This window comes from Prionailurus bengalensis, chromosome A1 (genome assembly GCF_016509475.1).
Source record: "Prionailurus bengalensis isolate Pbe53 chromosome A1, Fcat_Pben_1.1_paternal_pri, whole genome shotgun sequence".
NCBI lineage: Eukaryota > Metazoa > Chordata > Mammalia > Carnivora > Felidae > Prionailurus > Prionailurus bengalensis.
The window spans coordinates 215,068,285-215,082,092 of record NC_057343.1 but is presented as its reverse complement, the minus strand read 5'-3'; the positions used below and the strand labels follow the sequence as shown (position 1 = coordinate 215,082,092).

The 13,808-nt window shown below is 44.3% G+C and overlaps 1 protein-coding gene across 2 annotated transcripts in view; it reads left to right on the top strand.

Annotated features, from left to right (window-relative positions):
• PDZD2 (PDZ domain containing 2) overlaps positions 1–13,808 on the top strand; it is a 280,372-nt gene that overhangs the window by 41,338 nt on the left and 225,226 nt on the right. For both annotated transcript variants that reach the window (XM_043600507.1, XM_043600498.1), the window contains exon 2: positions 4,680–5,516. In XM_043600507.1, the coding sequence (XP_043456442.1) occupies positions 5,041–5,516 (476 nt within the window). In that variant the 5' untranslated portion in view covers positions 4,680–5,040. The remainder of the gene's footprint in view (positions 1–4,679; positions 5,517–13,808) is intronic.

Sequence of the window (13,808 nt, the reverse complement as noted above, 5' to 3'; positions counted from 1 at the left end):
TGAGTGTGGTTATGCTCACAAAACATTAGCCATTAGCCAGTGTGGGTAAAATGGTGTCACCACCCTTGTTTTACAGAGAATGAGACAATGGGGAAGCCTCCAGCTCACTGGGGCCAGTTCCCCCTCACTCCCTCTTTTGGAGCCACATCTACCCCCACACCTATCCCCAGGGAGCCCAGCAGGCTCTCACATCAAGGTCTTTGCACTTGCTGTCTCCTTAGCAGAGAACAGCCCTTGGCGGGTGATATTCTCTCACTCAATCCCTCACTTTATTTGGGTCTCTTTTCAGAGGGCCTTTCTTAATCTGCTCATACGTCCATCACACAGTAAGCTCTGATTCTCTTCATAATGTCAGTCCCCATCTGACATTATAGTATTTTATGTTTACTAATTTGCCACCATCACAATACAGGCTTCATGAGGCTTTGTAGGAATGTTGTCTGTTTTGTTTAGGGCCCTGCATGGCATAGGCACTCAATGAACATCTGTTGAATGAACAGTAAATATTTAATCAACATTGGTTCACTTTTAAAATGTGAGCTTTTCCCAAAAGTAAAAAGAGGAATCCAGTCCAGAAGAAAAGAAGACCAAGGAACTTGGAACTTAGCAGATTCCAGAATAGGAAGACATCAAGAATTCAGGACAATTGCAAGAGGGAGTGAGTAAAGACAGCCCAGTATGAATCTTTGAAGCAAGGTCTGGATAAAACTGAGGACCCTTTTCTGCATCCTGCCAGTTTCAGGATTTAGCTTATGGATTTCAGGTGACTCTGGGCTGAGACTTTAGGCGGATGATTGGTTTCATATAGTTTGGTGTTGACCCATCTTTTTCATTATTGTCCCCCTCTCCCCATCCTAGAGAAAAAAAATTATAACTCAAAATATTAAACACTAAGGAGTAAATTCTGCCAGATAGCTTTGAGCTTTGCAGGCAGGTACTAACCATTATAATATCTAAGATTTGTTGGCCCCCTCAACCCGACACTACTTTTCTCCCCCTTGTGGGGGCAGTTATTGCCCTGCTGTGCATGCATGATGTCGCTGAAAGAGGATCTTAGAAAGTTGGTAGATTCTACAATTTTTTTTAAGCGTTTGTTTATTTTTGAGAGAGACAGAGACAGAGTGGGGGGGGGGGGGGGTGGGGAGGGCAGAGAGAAAGGGAGACAGAATCTGAAGCAGGTTCCAGCTGTCAGCACGGAGCCTGATGCGAGGCTTAAACTCACAAACTATGAGATCATGACCTGAGCCGAAGTTGGACGCTTAACCAACTGAGCCACCCAGGCGCCCCAAAGTTGGTAGATTCTAAACACAGTATCAAAATCTGTTAAGAAGCATTCATTTTGAATTTTGAATGCTAAGGCTGTCAGCTTCAGGCTAGTCAAAATTAATTTAAATTATCATGGCTGTTTACTTTGAGATGGACTCTAATTAGAGAATTATATATGATAGAAAAAAACTGAACTGGAACATGCAGTGGGCCTTCATGTCCACAGATTCTGCTCGCTGCTGAAATTGATCTTCGAGATGAGAAGCATTAAGACCTCTAGACAGATCCACCTCTGAGGGAGGTTGGTATTTGTAACTATTTGCAGGTTTCTGTTGTTCTGTATCTTCTCTGGGTCAATGTTTTGTTCCCCGGAATGTTTCATTGGATGTTGTGAAAGAACTACCCATTTCATGTATTGCAAATTTGTGTATCTTTTCTTATGCCCTGAGTCAATCTCAAATCATTGTAGTAGATTGGAATGCTCCTATTCCCCTTATTTATAGAAGATCCCATGAAAAGGAATTGATAGAATACAGGGCTAGAAGGATTACTGGGAAATTCCCAATTATAGGTATGGAGTCAAAAACTTGTTCATATCCCATGAACACCAAAATAAGACTGAATATCCCCAAATAACTTTTTCCTTTTATGAAAGCTCCTTCCCTGCCCCCACAACATTCACAGTCAGAGGGTGGGCTCCCAGCAGCCAGGATGATATCCCTTGACCCTAACCCCTTACCCTTCACTGATAGACTACAGAGGGACACCTGCTCCATGTTGAACCAATCAGCTTTGCTCACCTCCAATATATCAGCAACTTTTGAGTTGCCAAGTGCAGGAAACAACTCAAGGTAAAGTTTATTTTCATTTAAAGGGGTTTGTTTAGTTTAGTTTTGCTTGACCTTTCTTTTTTTTTTTTTAAAGTAGTTAAATTGTTAAAATGTAATTTATTGTAAGGATTGATATAGTCATTTGGATTGAAGAGGAAGGTAGCAATGCAGCTGTGTCCAGTGTGTCTGAAACTAAGACCAGGAGTGCTGTGGGGAAACCAGAGTATTCTCTCGCTGGTCTTACACCTCTGCCTTCTCCTGATCCATTTTATTTTATTTCTTGGTAGGATGGCTTTCTTTGCTACTTTGCTACTTTGTTCACAGCAGGTAGAACATTGCCATCCAGGGCCCCTAGTTCAAAAGTTACAGTTACCTTCACACACTTAAGACTGGGCTTTCTCTCTCTCTCTCTCTCTCTCTCTCTCTCTCTCTCTCTCTCTCTATATATATATATATATATATATATATATATATCAGTCCCAGTGCTCAGTTCTCAGGGAAAAACACTGGTCCAGCTTGCATGAGATCCCCAGCTCTGGACCCATCACCAGGGGCTGGGAGCTCATATTACATGAACATGGCTACCAGGATTGTACCTTTGCCATTCTGTTACGAGGCTTGTCCTAGACTTATTACACACTGGTTTCCACGTATTTAGGCATCTCTCCTCTGGACTATGAATTCCTTCAGGGCAAAGAATTTGCCTTATTGATGGTATATATTCCTGGTGCCAAGTTCAAGGCCTGATTCTTACTGAATGAATACAAGTTGACAGCAGGAAAAAAAAAGGTCCTCTAGGCTTTTCTTCAATCAGACTTATTTAAAGAGCATCTTGCCCAAGATATTTACTCTGTTTTCATATGTATAGGACCACTTGAACTGTGACTAAGTCCCTGAATCATTGACCATTAAAACTGTAATTTAAAATATATTTTAAAAATTGTTCTAAATGATTGAGAGTCTACACGGTAACAGGCACTGTGCTGGGGGAGGGAGGACACTGATGAATGAGACACTGTCACTGTGTTTGAGGACCTCTCTGTTGAGTTTGACAGACCTTGGAGATCACTTAGCTTAACTTTCTCATTTTACAGATGAGGAAATGGAGACTCATAACGATTGCTAGGACTGATGGAAAATGTTTTGATTTATTCATAAGATTTTAATATGTCTGTGTGGAGTCACTTTGCAGTGAGAGGTGTTACTTATTTTGGCCAAAGGGAACATTCCGTTTTTGTACATTTATGGATTATCTTTTCTTTGATCTTGTGTTTCTTTTTTAATAGGCATGTGATTATGTAGATGATATTTGCTAAGCTTTTGATTTATTTGGAACCAATTAATAGCTGGCACTCAAGTTCTTTGGAAGCTCAAACCTTGCTATATTGGAAATTTCTTTATGGTTACTGAGTAATAAGGTCATGTATTATTGACATGGCTTCTGACACTTCTCCCATTTATTATTATTCCTTGTTAAATCACTTCCTGAGAAGGCTAGAAAATGTTTTCCATCTTAGATGGCATAGTTTATATTGACTTTCTCTGGATGAAAGTGAAATTCAGAGAAGAGAGTGAAAAGGATCATTTTTCTGCATTTACAAAGGATGGAGGTGAAAGTTTTCTTTGGGGGAGAAGGAGAATTGGCAGTGGACTTCAATTAGCTTTTCGTTGTGGGAACATATCGTGTGCCAGGCCCTGTGCAGAATTTGGTGGGGGCAGGATAGCTGCCAGCTCTCGCAGGGGAGACGTGCCTACTGCCGCTGGCCATGCGGGCGTTGGGGGAAGATGCATCATTGCTCTAAGCTGTGTGTTCAAGGGCAAGCTGAGGAGAGGCCAAGTCTCCTCACTCAGAAGCATGGAGAAATATTTCTCTGTAGGAGATAGCTTTGGGTTTGGCCTAAGAGTAGGTCAGTTCCCACAGTTTACCAAAGGAAGGGGAGCAGCTAAGAGCTGTAGGATGATTAGGGACATGGATCCCTGTGAGGCTACATGAGGAAGATGGAATGAGGCCCAGGCTTGGGAAGGGCATCGTCCTAAGACCAAGCCTGAATCTCTCTGTGCTGTTGATTGGCCCTTTCTCTTCTTGGCATCATTGTTAGTCCTGGAATGGAGAGCCTTCCTGGATATGCAGCTGGGCTGATCAAGGCAAATGGACATAGACTTTAACGTCCTAAGAATGTAAGCTTTTAAATATGTCCAGAACCCCTCCAACAGCCTTCCAGAGAATCTTGTCACATAGCCTCCTTGTTGGATATGAGTTTGATGGGGGCCGTACTGGAAAAAGTCATCTTATTTCCCTGATGATCAGGAAAACTTCCTGGAGAAGGTCAGTGTTCCAGAGGTTTCTGTCTGGGGGAAGGGTGTGTGTGTGTGTGTGTGTGTGTGTGTGTCTGTGTGTCTGTCTCTCTGTCAGTCTGTCTGTATATATATACATGGTGGAAGGATCTTAGCTGGGGAATGAGGAGAGGATTAGGTTCCTGCCTGAAAAAGCAAATATGGTTCTTTCGTAATACAGGAGGCCATGTGTTCTGTCTCAGAGGGCTCATTGTTGTGACTGAAATTTTTTGTTTTTTCCTTTTCCAGGCATAAATGAGTCCAGGTGAGGTCATGCTGTGGCTGCTGGAAGAATACCCCATTTCCACGTTATCTGCATGGGCTCTGCTGTGAAAGGAACCAAACAAGAACTTGTTAGACGCTTCCCTCTCTCGGTGAGCACTCCAGGCACAGCAATTGTTCCACTGTTATTCTAATTGTGTCCTGTCCTCCTCTTGCCAAAGCCAACAGCCCAGTCTCAAGTAGGCATCCTTTAGGCTCATCTGCCACCTTGAACATGAACACAGGGCAAGCTGATGACAGCCAGGGTTCCCAAGGGACATGGGGCCCTGCCCGGTCCAGCCCCCAGAAGCAGGTCTTCTCATGATGTTGGTGTCTGGGAGTGAGCACCATGCCCATCACCCAGGACAATGCCATGCTGCACCTGCCCCTCCTCTACCAGTGGCTGCAGAACAGCGTGAGGGAGGGCGGGGATGGCCCAGAGCAGCGGCTCTGCCAGGCAGCCATCCAGAAGCTGCAGGAGTACATCCAGCTGAACTTTACTGTGGATGAGAGTGTGGTCCCACCTGACCACAGCCCCCCAGGGATGGAGATCTGTACTGTGTACCTCACCAAGGAGCTGGGGGACGCAGAGACTGTGGGCCTCAGTTTTGGGAACATCCCTGTTTTTGGGGACTATGGAGAAAAGCGTAGAGGGGGCAAGAAGAGGAAAACCCACCAGGGCCCTGTACTGGACGTTGGCTGCATCTGGGTGACAGAGCTGAGGAAGAACAGCCCAGCAGGGAAGAGTGGGAAGGTCCGACTGCGGGATGAGATCCTCTCCCTGAATGGGCAGCTGATGGTCGGAGTTGATGTCAGTGGGGCCAGGTGAGTGGGGGAGTGCTGGTTGGCACAGGGGCTGGATGGGGGACCACTGTGGCTCATGTATGTCTGCTGCTCCAACCTGCACTGCAATGGGTTTGAGTCCTACTCTGGTAAGCCAATGGCATTAATCTTATAGAGGGAAAATACTAAATTGAAGTACTGTGGTATTTGTATGTTTCTTTTATGCTTCATTCTCTCTTAGAGGACTTAGACTCAGAGTATTTCCTTTTTTCCTGAAACCTAGGAATACTACATGACACAAGAGTATAAGAAATGTCACATTGAGTTAGATCTTCTCCTCCACTCAACCAACATCTCCCCTCCAGCTGGAGCATTAAAGGTTGGGTCCTGGATGTATTTCCATCTGCCTGTCTCATATCACCTTAGTCACAGACAAACAGTCCAGAATCCCCTTGAGATGCTTAGAAGTATCTTTGGACAACCAGCCGCCCCTGCCCTCAGTCCCAGTTTCCCCATCCTGAAAGATCCATTTGGATCTCATCTGAATGAGCATATTTCCATTTTTCACCTGTGTGGCCACCCATCATCTCAGTAAGTTATGACCAGACTGTTGTTTCCCAGATGAATCAGAGTCCAAGACCACCCTCAACCTCAGTGATTTACTAGAAGGACTCAAAGGACTCAGAAAAACTCAGGGTTACAGTTTATTATAGTGAAAGGATACAGATTAAAACCAGTAACCGTAAAAGGTACACAGCGTGGGATCCAGGAGAGAGAACAGGTGCAAACTCAGTTGTTGCTCCCAGTAGAGTTGTACAGGTGGGCTCAGTTCTTCAGGCAATGGTGTGTGACAACATCTATGGAGTATTGTCAACCAGGGCAGCTCATGGGAGCCTTGGTATCAGGGTTTTTTGGGGGGTCAGCTGGCATGGAGTGCCTGTGTAGCTGACCTTAGTTACTCAGTGTCCAGTCCTTCCAGAGTTCAAACTAATGCCACATGGCCCAATGCCCGTGCCATAGATTACATTATGAGTATGGCCCAAGACCCAAGGTATACAAAGACACTCTCATCAAGCAGACTATTCCAAGGTCTTAGAAATTACCTCCCAGGGGTTAGTCAAGAACCAATCTTTTCCTTGGAATATACAGAGGTTGAATACACCAAACTTGCTGTGTTAACCCTTTACTGCACACCAAGGTTTTAGTAATGACTAAATATGGAAGAGAAAATAAAAGAGAAGTTTGAAGATATTCTGAGATGCATAACTTTTGTGGAGCCTTCAGAGGCTCCTGTGAGGAAAGCTCCTATGTCCCAAGAGAAGAGAATCATGGAGAGAGGGTCACTTTGAGAATCATGGTGACCTTTCACTGAGGGAGATCTATAACCCAAGGAGACCCTGAAGGGAAGAAGCCAGAGCAGAAGTACCTTAAGTTTAATTTTCTCCTTCCTTTCAGTCTCCTACCAGACCTTTCCATTGGCAGAAACCAGGCAGAAGCCAGTGGCAAGGGACCCATTGAGAGGGTCCATATGTGTCAACCTGAGGCAGAAGCCAGGGTAGAGAATGGTGGAGAGTGGACATGGAGGGGCAACGAGAAGTCATTGGTCCCATATATATAGTGTGGCCCAAGTTTAAAATGATCTAGTGCATGGAAAGAACATAGCACAGGCCTGGCTGGCGTGTATGAGTACTTACTCAGTAGACTCTCACCAGTATTTTCTTTGGGTTGCCTGTCTGACTGAAGAGATGTTCTTGGCTAATGGCTGGGTCCTCAACTAGCAATTACTTTCACTTTCAAGGAGGAATGTTGAAGAGAAATGATTCTATTTAAAGTTCGAAATTGTTCTTAGAAAAGAAAAAGGACTGACCACCATGGTATTCATTGGTGTTGAGAATATGACTCCAGTCCCTGGTGGCTGGGTCCTTGAGGTTAGAAGTAGGGATCAGTGGAGCTTGATGGCAGCCCTCCCAGAGCTGTCCCTGAGAGCCCCCACCATTTACAACTATCTTCTGTGAGGGGAGCTGATTTGGATGCAGAGGCAGAAGGAAGAGCAGGAAGGGGACATCCAGTGGGAGAGCATAATGGTCAACAGCTCCAGCTCCCAACTAGTGCTGCCTCCTCAGGCTCCCACACTTACAAACTGATTAACCTTGAAAAATCATCCCTCTTAGTCTTGGATTCCCAGTGACATGGAAATGATAACACTATTGATCGTTGATCCAATGGCTAAATGATGCAATAATGCATATAGAGGGCTTAGTACTATGTCTAATCCATAGTGCTCAGTAAAATATTAACATCATAATGACTGTTCTACATGGAGCATGTTTAGAAGGACTGGGAATTTATTATCTAAGAGGTTGCTGGAGTCTTTAGGATTTGGAGAAGTTTATTCCATATGGGATAAATTTTCTCATGTATGTTCAGGAAGCTCTTCCCATTGCCTGCTTAAGGTTGTAGACTTTTTAAGAGGCCAAGTTTAGTGTCCCAGGCTCTGAAAGTATATCTAACCCTGAAATGAAAATGCTTTCCAGCTACCAAAGGAGGATTCTTTGGTGATTCTAATTTATTCCTTGAGTCATAGGATGATGCCCATTTTTTTTTTTTCAAAGAAAGAAGATACAGAAGAATAGAAAGGTGATGGGACCAGGGTCATGACAGAAAGTGGGACACGAAACTAGACTCCTTAATGGAGGTTTCAAGGAGGGGCAAGTATGGTACGATGGAGGAGGCAGTGAACTGAGTCTGGGATTCTGGATTTTCTCCATAGGTCTTCTAGCAACTAGCTTTGAGACCTTGGGTAAGTGTGTAGGGATGGTGGGGGTGGTGGTGGTGGGGAGGTTAGCCAAAGTGGCCTATGCTAACATATTAGGAGTGAATCTCTGAAACATTTCATTTGATCCACCTGAGCTAGTTTTATCATTCTAGAAGCTTACAGAGGTGAAGCAGTGTTCCCATGATGTCATGGTGATAATTGGCACAGCTGAGACTCAGTCTCTCCCTTCCGACTCCCATTTGGGAGTGGTACCTGTTCCAGGGCACCATTCCACTTCTGTGTGGTCAGGAAGAGATTATTTGGATGGATGTGGTCGCTTGGCATCTGGACTGAGATAGCTAAGGCTGAGGAGCTTGGAGGATGGAAAAAGGAGAACATGTTGAGGAACAGGTCTCTGGGATTGCTAATTGTTATGCTTGGGTGTTCTCAAATGTACCTGGGATTTGTTCTAATCAAGTGTGATAAGACATGCAGACAGGGAAATGACTGTCATAAAGAAGGACATTGGCACTCCCAGATCTCTAGAAACGGGGGATCAACACACCATGCAGGGCTACACAGACAAACACCATTGTTATTCAGGAGGCAGAGGGAGAAGAGGGAAGAATATGGCCTGAAACTTTATTGGGATTTTCAAGGGAGGTTTGGGTGAGGAATGGCAGCTACTCTGAGCAATCTTAGGATTTGGTAGCTTGAATAACTGCAGCAGGCTCTGAGATATAGGATGGTCTCTAGTTGTCCAATACGTGGCATGGGGTGACTTATGGGCAATACTGTCTTGATGTATGAGAGTTTAACAAAGGAGGTGGTTGGGGTGTGAACTCTGGATTGGTTCATTTGTATATCAAAGGCACACTCTCAGGGAAGTTTGCTATTTCTAGGAATTGGCTAACCTTGGAAGGGTCAGTCTCTCTGGGATCAAGGCCCGAAATGCCAGAGCATCAAGAATACAGAAAATAAGGAAACAATAGTCAACGCACTGGGCTTCTGGAAATTTTCCACAGCTGAGGAAGTAAATCTCCCAAACATAACTTTTTCAATAGTGCACAGTCATGACCCTGAAATTCCTTTCTCTGATGACACAGTCATGTGTATATGCTGGACAATGAAGGGCCAGGAGAGGGAAGACCTACCCAGAAGCCACTGAGATGTAGAGGTGATAGAAGGAAAAGGCCAGGATCCACTGATGGGTCTTCAAGAGAAGTGTGAAAGTGAATCAAGTAACGAAGGAGGACTCCTAGAGTCCTGGGCTCCCAGTGCTCATAACAACCAAGAAGTTAACAAGACAAGAGGAGACTAGCTTGATTTTCTAAGGCTCACTCCCTAGTTCTCTGGCGTAATTATCAGAAGTGTTGTTGAGTGAGCAGTTGCTACCATAGCGGACATTCTCCCATCTTATTTAATCTAAAGCTGTGATGAGAAACCTTGATGGCAGAGGCCACGTAACTTGCCCAAGGTCACCTAAATAAGAGGCAGAACCAGATTTGGACTTGGGTCTATCTTCCACCACAGTCTGTGCTCCTAAGTCCTGTGCTATACTACCTCACATCTGCCCCAGAGTTATATGTTGGTTTTTGCCATGTGGTCTGGTAATTTCATGGATGGTTTTCAGCTTCACAGAATACCTCCTCAGTGTAATGGTAGACACCAGGGAAGAAAATGACTAGAACACCATAAGGCTTCCACTTACCCAAACTGATAAGGAAAACAGAAGCCCCCCCCCCACTCCATCTTAAAAAAGGAAACCCAATTTTAATGTAGAATCCTTTTGCCACACTTATATCTAGCCAGAACTTCAGGACTAGAAGCACTTTGAGATTAAGTATCAAGGAACTTAAAGTGTTTTGAATGTTCTTGAGATGCTCCTTCACTCTGTAACTGGCTAACAGTGTCCTTCAACACTAAATTTTTCCACATACCTATATAGGTTTTGTCCTAAAAAGTGGTGAATACAAATTAGGGTTTTGTTGAGACCCCAGTGTAACTCTGCAAACAGCTCCCTCAACTGTATACCCCTCTTATTCATAAGCATAAGATTTCAGGTGTCCCCATATGAACATCACACTCACCCCGCCAAGATGATACATTGGTTGTCCATACTCTTGCTTGGAATTTTCATATGAGGCACTCTTTTGGGCAATCCATTCTTCTCCTCTTGAGTTTGGTTTCGAATTCAACACTACCTTAGATGATGTTATGGTTTGAACTGTGTCTTCCAGCCACCGCCTCCTTCCACCGCCTGCCACTACCAAATTCATATTTTGAAGGCTTAAACCCCCAATACCTCAGAATGTGGCCTAATTTGGAAATAGTGCCATTGCAGATATAACTAGTTAAGATGAAGTCATGCTGGAGTAGAGTGGGCCCCTAATCCAAAAGGACCAGTGTCCTACAGCAAATTTGGACACAGACATGCACACAGAGAGAACACTAAGTAAAGATTGTAGTTATACTGCCACAAACCAAGGAACTATCAGAAGCCAGGAGAGAAAGGTCTGGAACAGATCCTGCCTTAGTACCTCAGAGGGAGCCCGGCTCTGCCAGCACTTGATCTCAAACTTTTAGACTTCAGAACTATAAGACTATTGTTTAAACCATTTGGGTTGTGGTTCTTTATTATGGCAACCCTAGCAAATGAATACGTTTGCTATTTTGACCCTGTCACACCTCTGGCTAGGCAATTATTCAAGCGATTTCCTCCCTGACAAGACTTACTGGGGAAACTACAGAGCATGGTGGATGTGTTTGGAAGAAGACACTCTGAAAGTTGTGGGTGTGTTAAGTGTGGGAGGAGCAGGTGCAAAATGTGGAAGATGAGGTCATGGTTTACTTATTTAAAAAATTAGCTTAGGGTCAGTCTGTAAACCTCATCCCTAAGGAAAGAGCAAAGAATTCATAGCTGTGGGTTTGATACCCTTCTGCACCCCAGAACTAGTTCCAAAGGTAAACCTGTGACTGGCCCAAAATTACAGAAACAATTCTACTTTCTCACTGGGTGATATTCCTCAGGTCTGCACTTTGCTTCTAGCACTCCCCCCACTGCCAACCCCTAAGTCCCCTTACCCATAGCTCTGGGAGCCCCTTATTCTTTTGTGTGGTAACAGCCCCCTCTTGCAGGCATAATTGGTAACACACTAAGGAAAGTTTTTGTAAGCTCTATCATACCTACTCTAGGGAAGATGGGATATTCTGGAATGTTCTATTTACTTTTGTTTTGTGGAAGGAGAAATGAGAAGGTTTTTTTAAATTATTTCCTACAAGGAGTACTTTGTAACCCCAGTCCCTCCCTCCCTCAGCTAGCTTTCTATAAGTAAACCAGATCTGTTCCCTGGGGACAGATTGTTCCAAATTGGTAACAAAATATGGAACTAATTAAAACATAACCCACACAACAAAACAAGTAGCCTTTTCTGAAAAGTAAAAGGGCCCATTTTTCACTTAAAATGTATTTTTCAGGATGTGAACCATGACTGGACTCTTTTGTACGTTGATAAACACAAGAGGAGCATAGTGTAAGGAACATGGGCCTCAGAGAGATGAGTCTAGCTTCCAGGCCTACTTATTGGCTATGTGACTTTGGGCGAGTTACCTCAGCCACAGGAGGTTGATGCTATTTCCCCAGTAGGGTCATTTAGTGGATTAGATAAAATGATTTAGTTAATATACTAAATAGGCATTTGACACATGGCAGGTGTTCAATCAAAGCTGACTTTTAACACCTGTTCTGGTCATCCTCAGGCGATCTGAACCCAGAGCACAGCACATAACCAAGAAAAAGCCTTTGAGTTGGAGGTACAGAGGAGAGCCTCAAACTGTGCCAGTGCACTTAGCAAGATACAGAATAATCTTCAGCCCAGAAACCAGGGTGATATCAAATACCGAGCACCCAGTATGGCCTGGGTACCAGCCCATTGGAAAGGATGCTGGTGCATTCAAGAACAGGGTCCTGGAGCCTATACAAGCAGACTGCACCTTGGAGTCTGCACCTTCTCACGCTGGCATGTGAGAAGCCTGTGTGATCCGAGGAGACAGGCCAGGTTACTGAGCTGGCAGGAGGGCCCAAGGGGCTCAGGGCAGTTGGCCAACTAGTATATAGGAAGATTACCTTACATACTGGGTGGACTAGCTGAATATCAGCCCTGACCATAAGTAACCTTCAGTACAGTACCCATTGCCTTTAAATTGTGTGTAAAATTAAATTTAGGGTTGTTACAAGCTCAGGCTCTGGTTACCCATAGCAACCTTGAGTTCTCTCTAGGTTATAGCAGATTTTAAACAGAGTGTCAAATGCTGCTAGAAGGTGTAACTTGGAGAAATGACTGCAGGTAGTGGTGTAGGAGATACAGGAAGGAAGAATTGCCAATTATACCTTTATAATACAGTCTCTGGGGCCATTTAGCATGAGCGTCCTGCCTACCTGAATATGCCCAAAGGCACCGGTGCTCTATTCAGGACTGTATATATAGTAAGAGGTGGCATCATGATAACCTAGAGACATTCAGGCAAGGTTAAATTGTATTCAGCTTGCTGTTTAAGAAGCCTGAGAAGCGTGTAATACACTTTAGAGAGATTTCCATTACAGAAGGTTAAAAGGAAAACAAGTTTCAGCATTTAGAATTCAATTATCTAGAAAACTTGTCATGTAGAACAGCCCATTCCCCAAGGATGCCATGGAAATGAAGCATTGCAGAACCTCAGGTTTGTGCCCACTTCATTCTCAGCCTACTATCCCCACATGCTATTTCATTCCATGACTAGTTTCTGGAAGGAATCCCAGAGTTCATCCATGCCCAACCAAGGAGGAAACTGAGGCTGTGGCTCATGGTTTCCCAGAGTCAAGGACCTTCTTAAGAGCAAGGACTAGAATTCAGCACCTGTGACTCAATTCTAGAACTTTTCTTCAACACCACACACAGTAACCAGTGAAACTAGATTTTTTTTATAGTTTACTGTTGACAGTAAAAACAAATTGAAAATCAAGTTTTTCTGTATATTTCCATACCCATTCTTTAAATGGATGGTAATTACATCTAGAACCTTCCTTCTCAACAAGAGTTTAATTCATAGCAGCTTCACAAATGTGTTGATGGCCAGCCATTGGACTGGACAATGGGACCTTGCTTTCCCTCAGGTTTTCAGAGTGCTTTCTGAGCAAGGCTGTGGAGAATGTCCCGCTGTTGCCTGCCATCTTGTGGCTAAAGTTGAGCACGATGCTGGGAGTTTTAGTCAACTTCATTCATCTATGTTGTCAGGATGGTGTTTTCAGCCTCCAGAGCTCTTTCTAGCATGGCAGCATCTAAGCCATCGCTGAGCAGCGAGTGACACAGGTACCATCTCCCTCCACTCGGTGCCTGGTGTCCTCATGCTGTCCCCAGAAGGTGCCCATCTCGGTTCCCCCCATGGCGTCCCCTCCTAACACTCCCAGCCCTAGTCCTCAGGTCACCACCCACAGGCAGATGAGTCATGATCTGACTAGTAACCCACTGTGCTAGGCTCTTCCTGATGGATGGCAGAGGAAGTTGGCCTTCCCCAGTCTAACTCAATGTCCTGAAATCAGA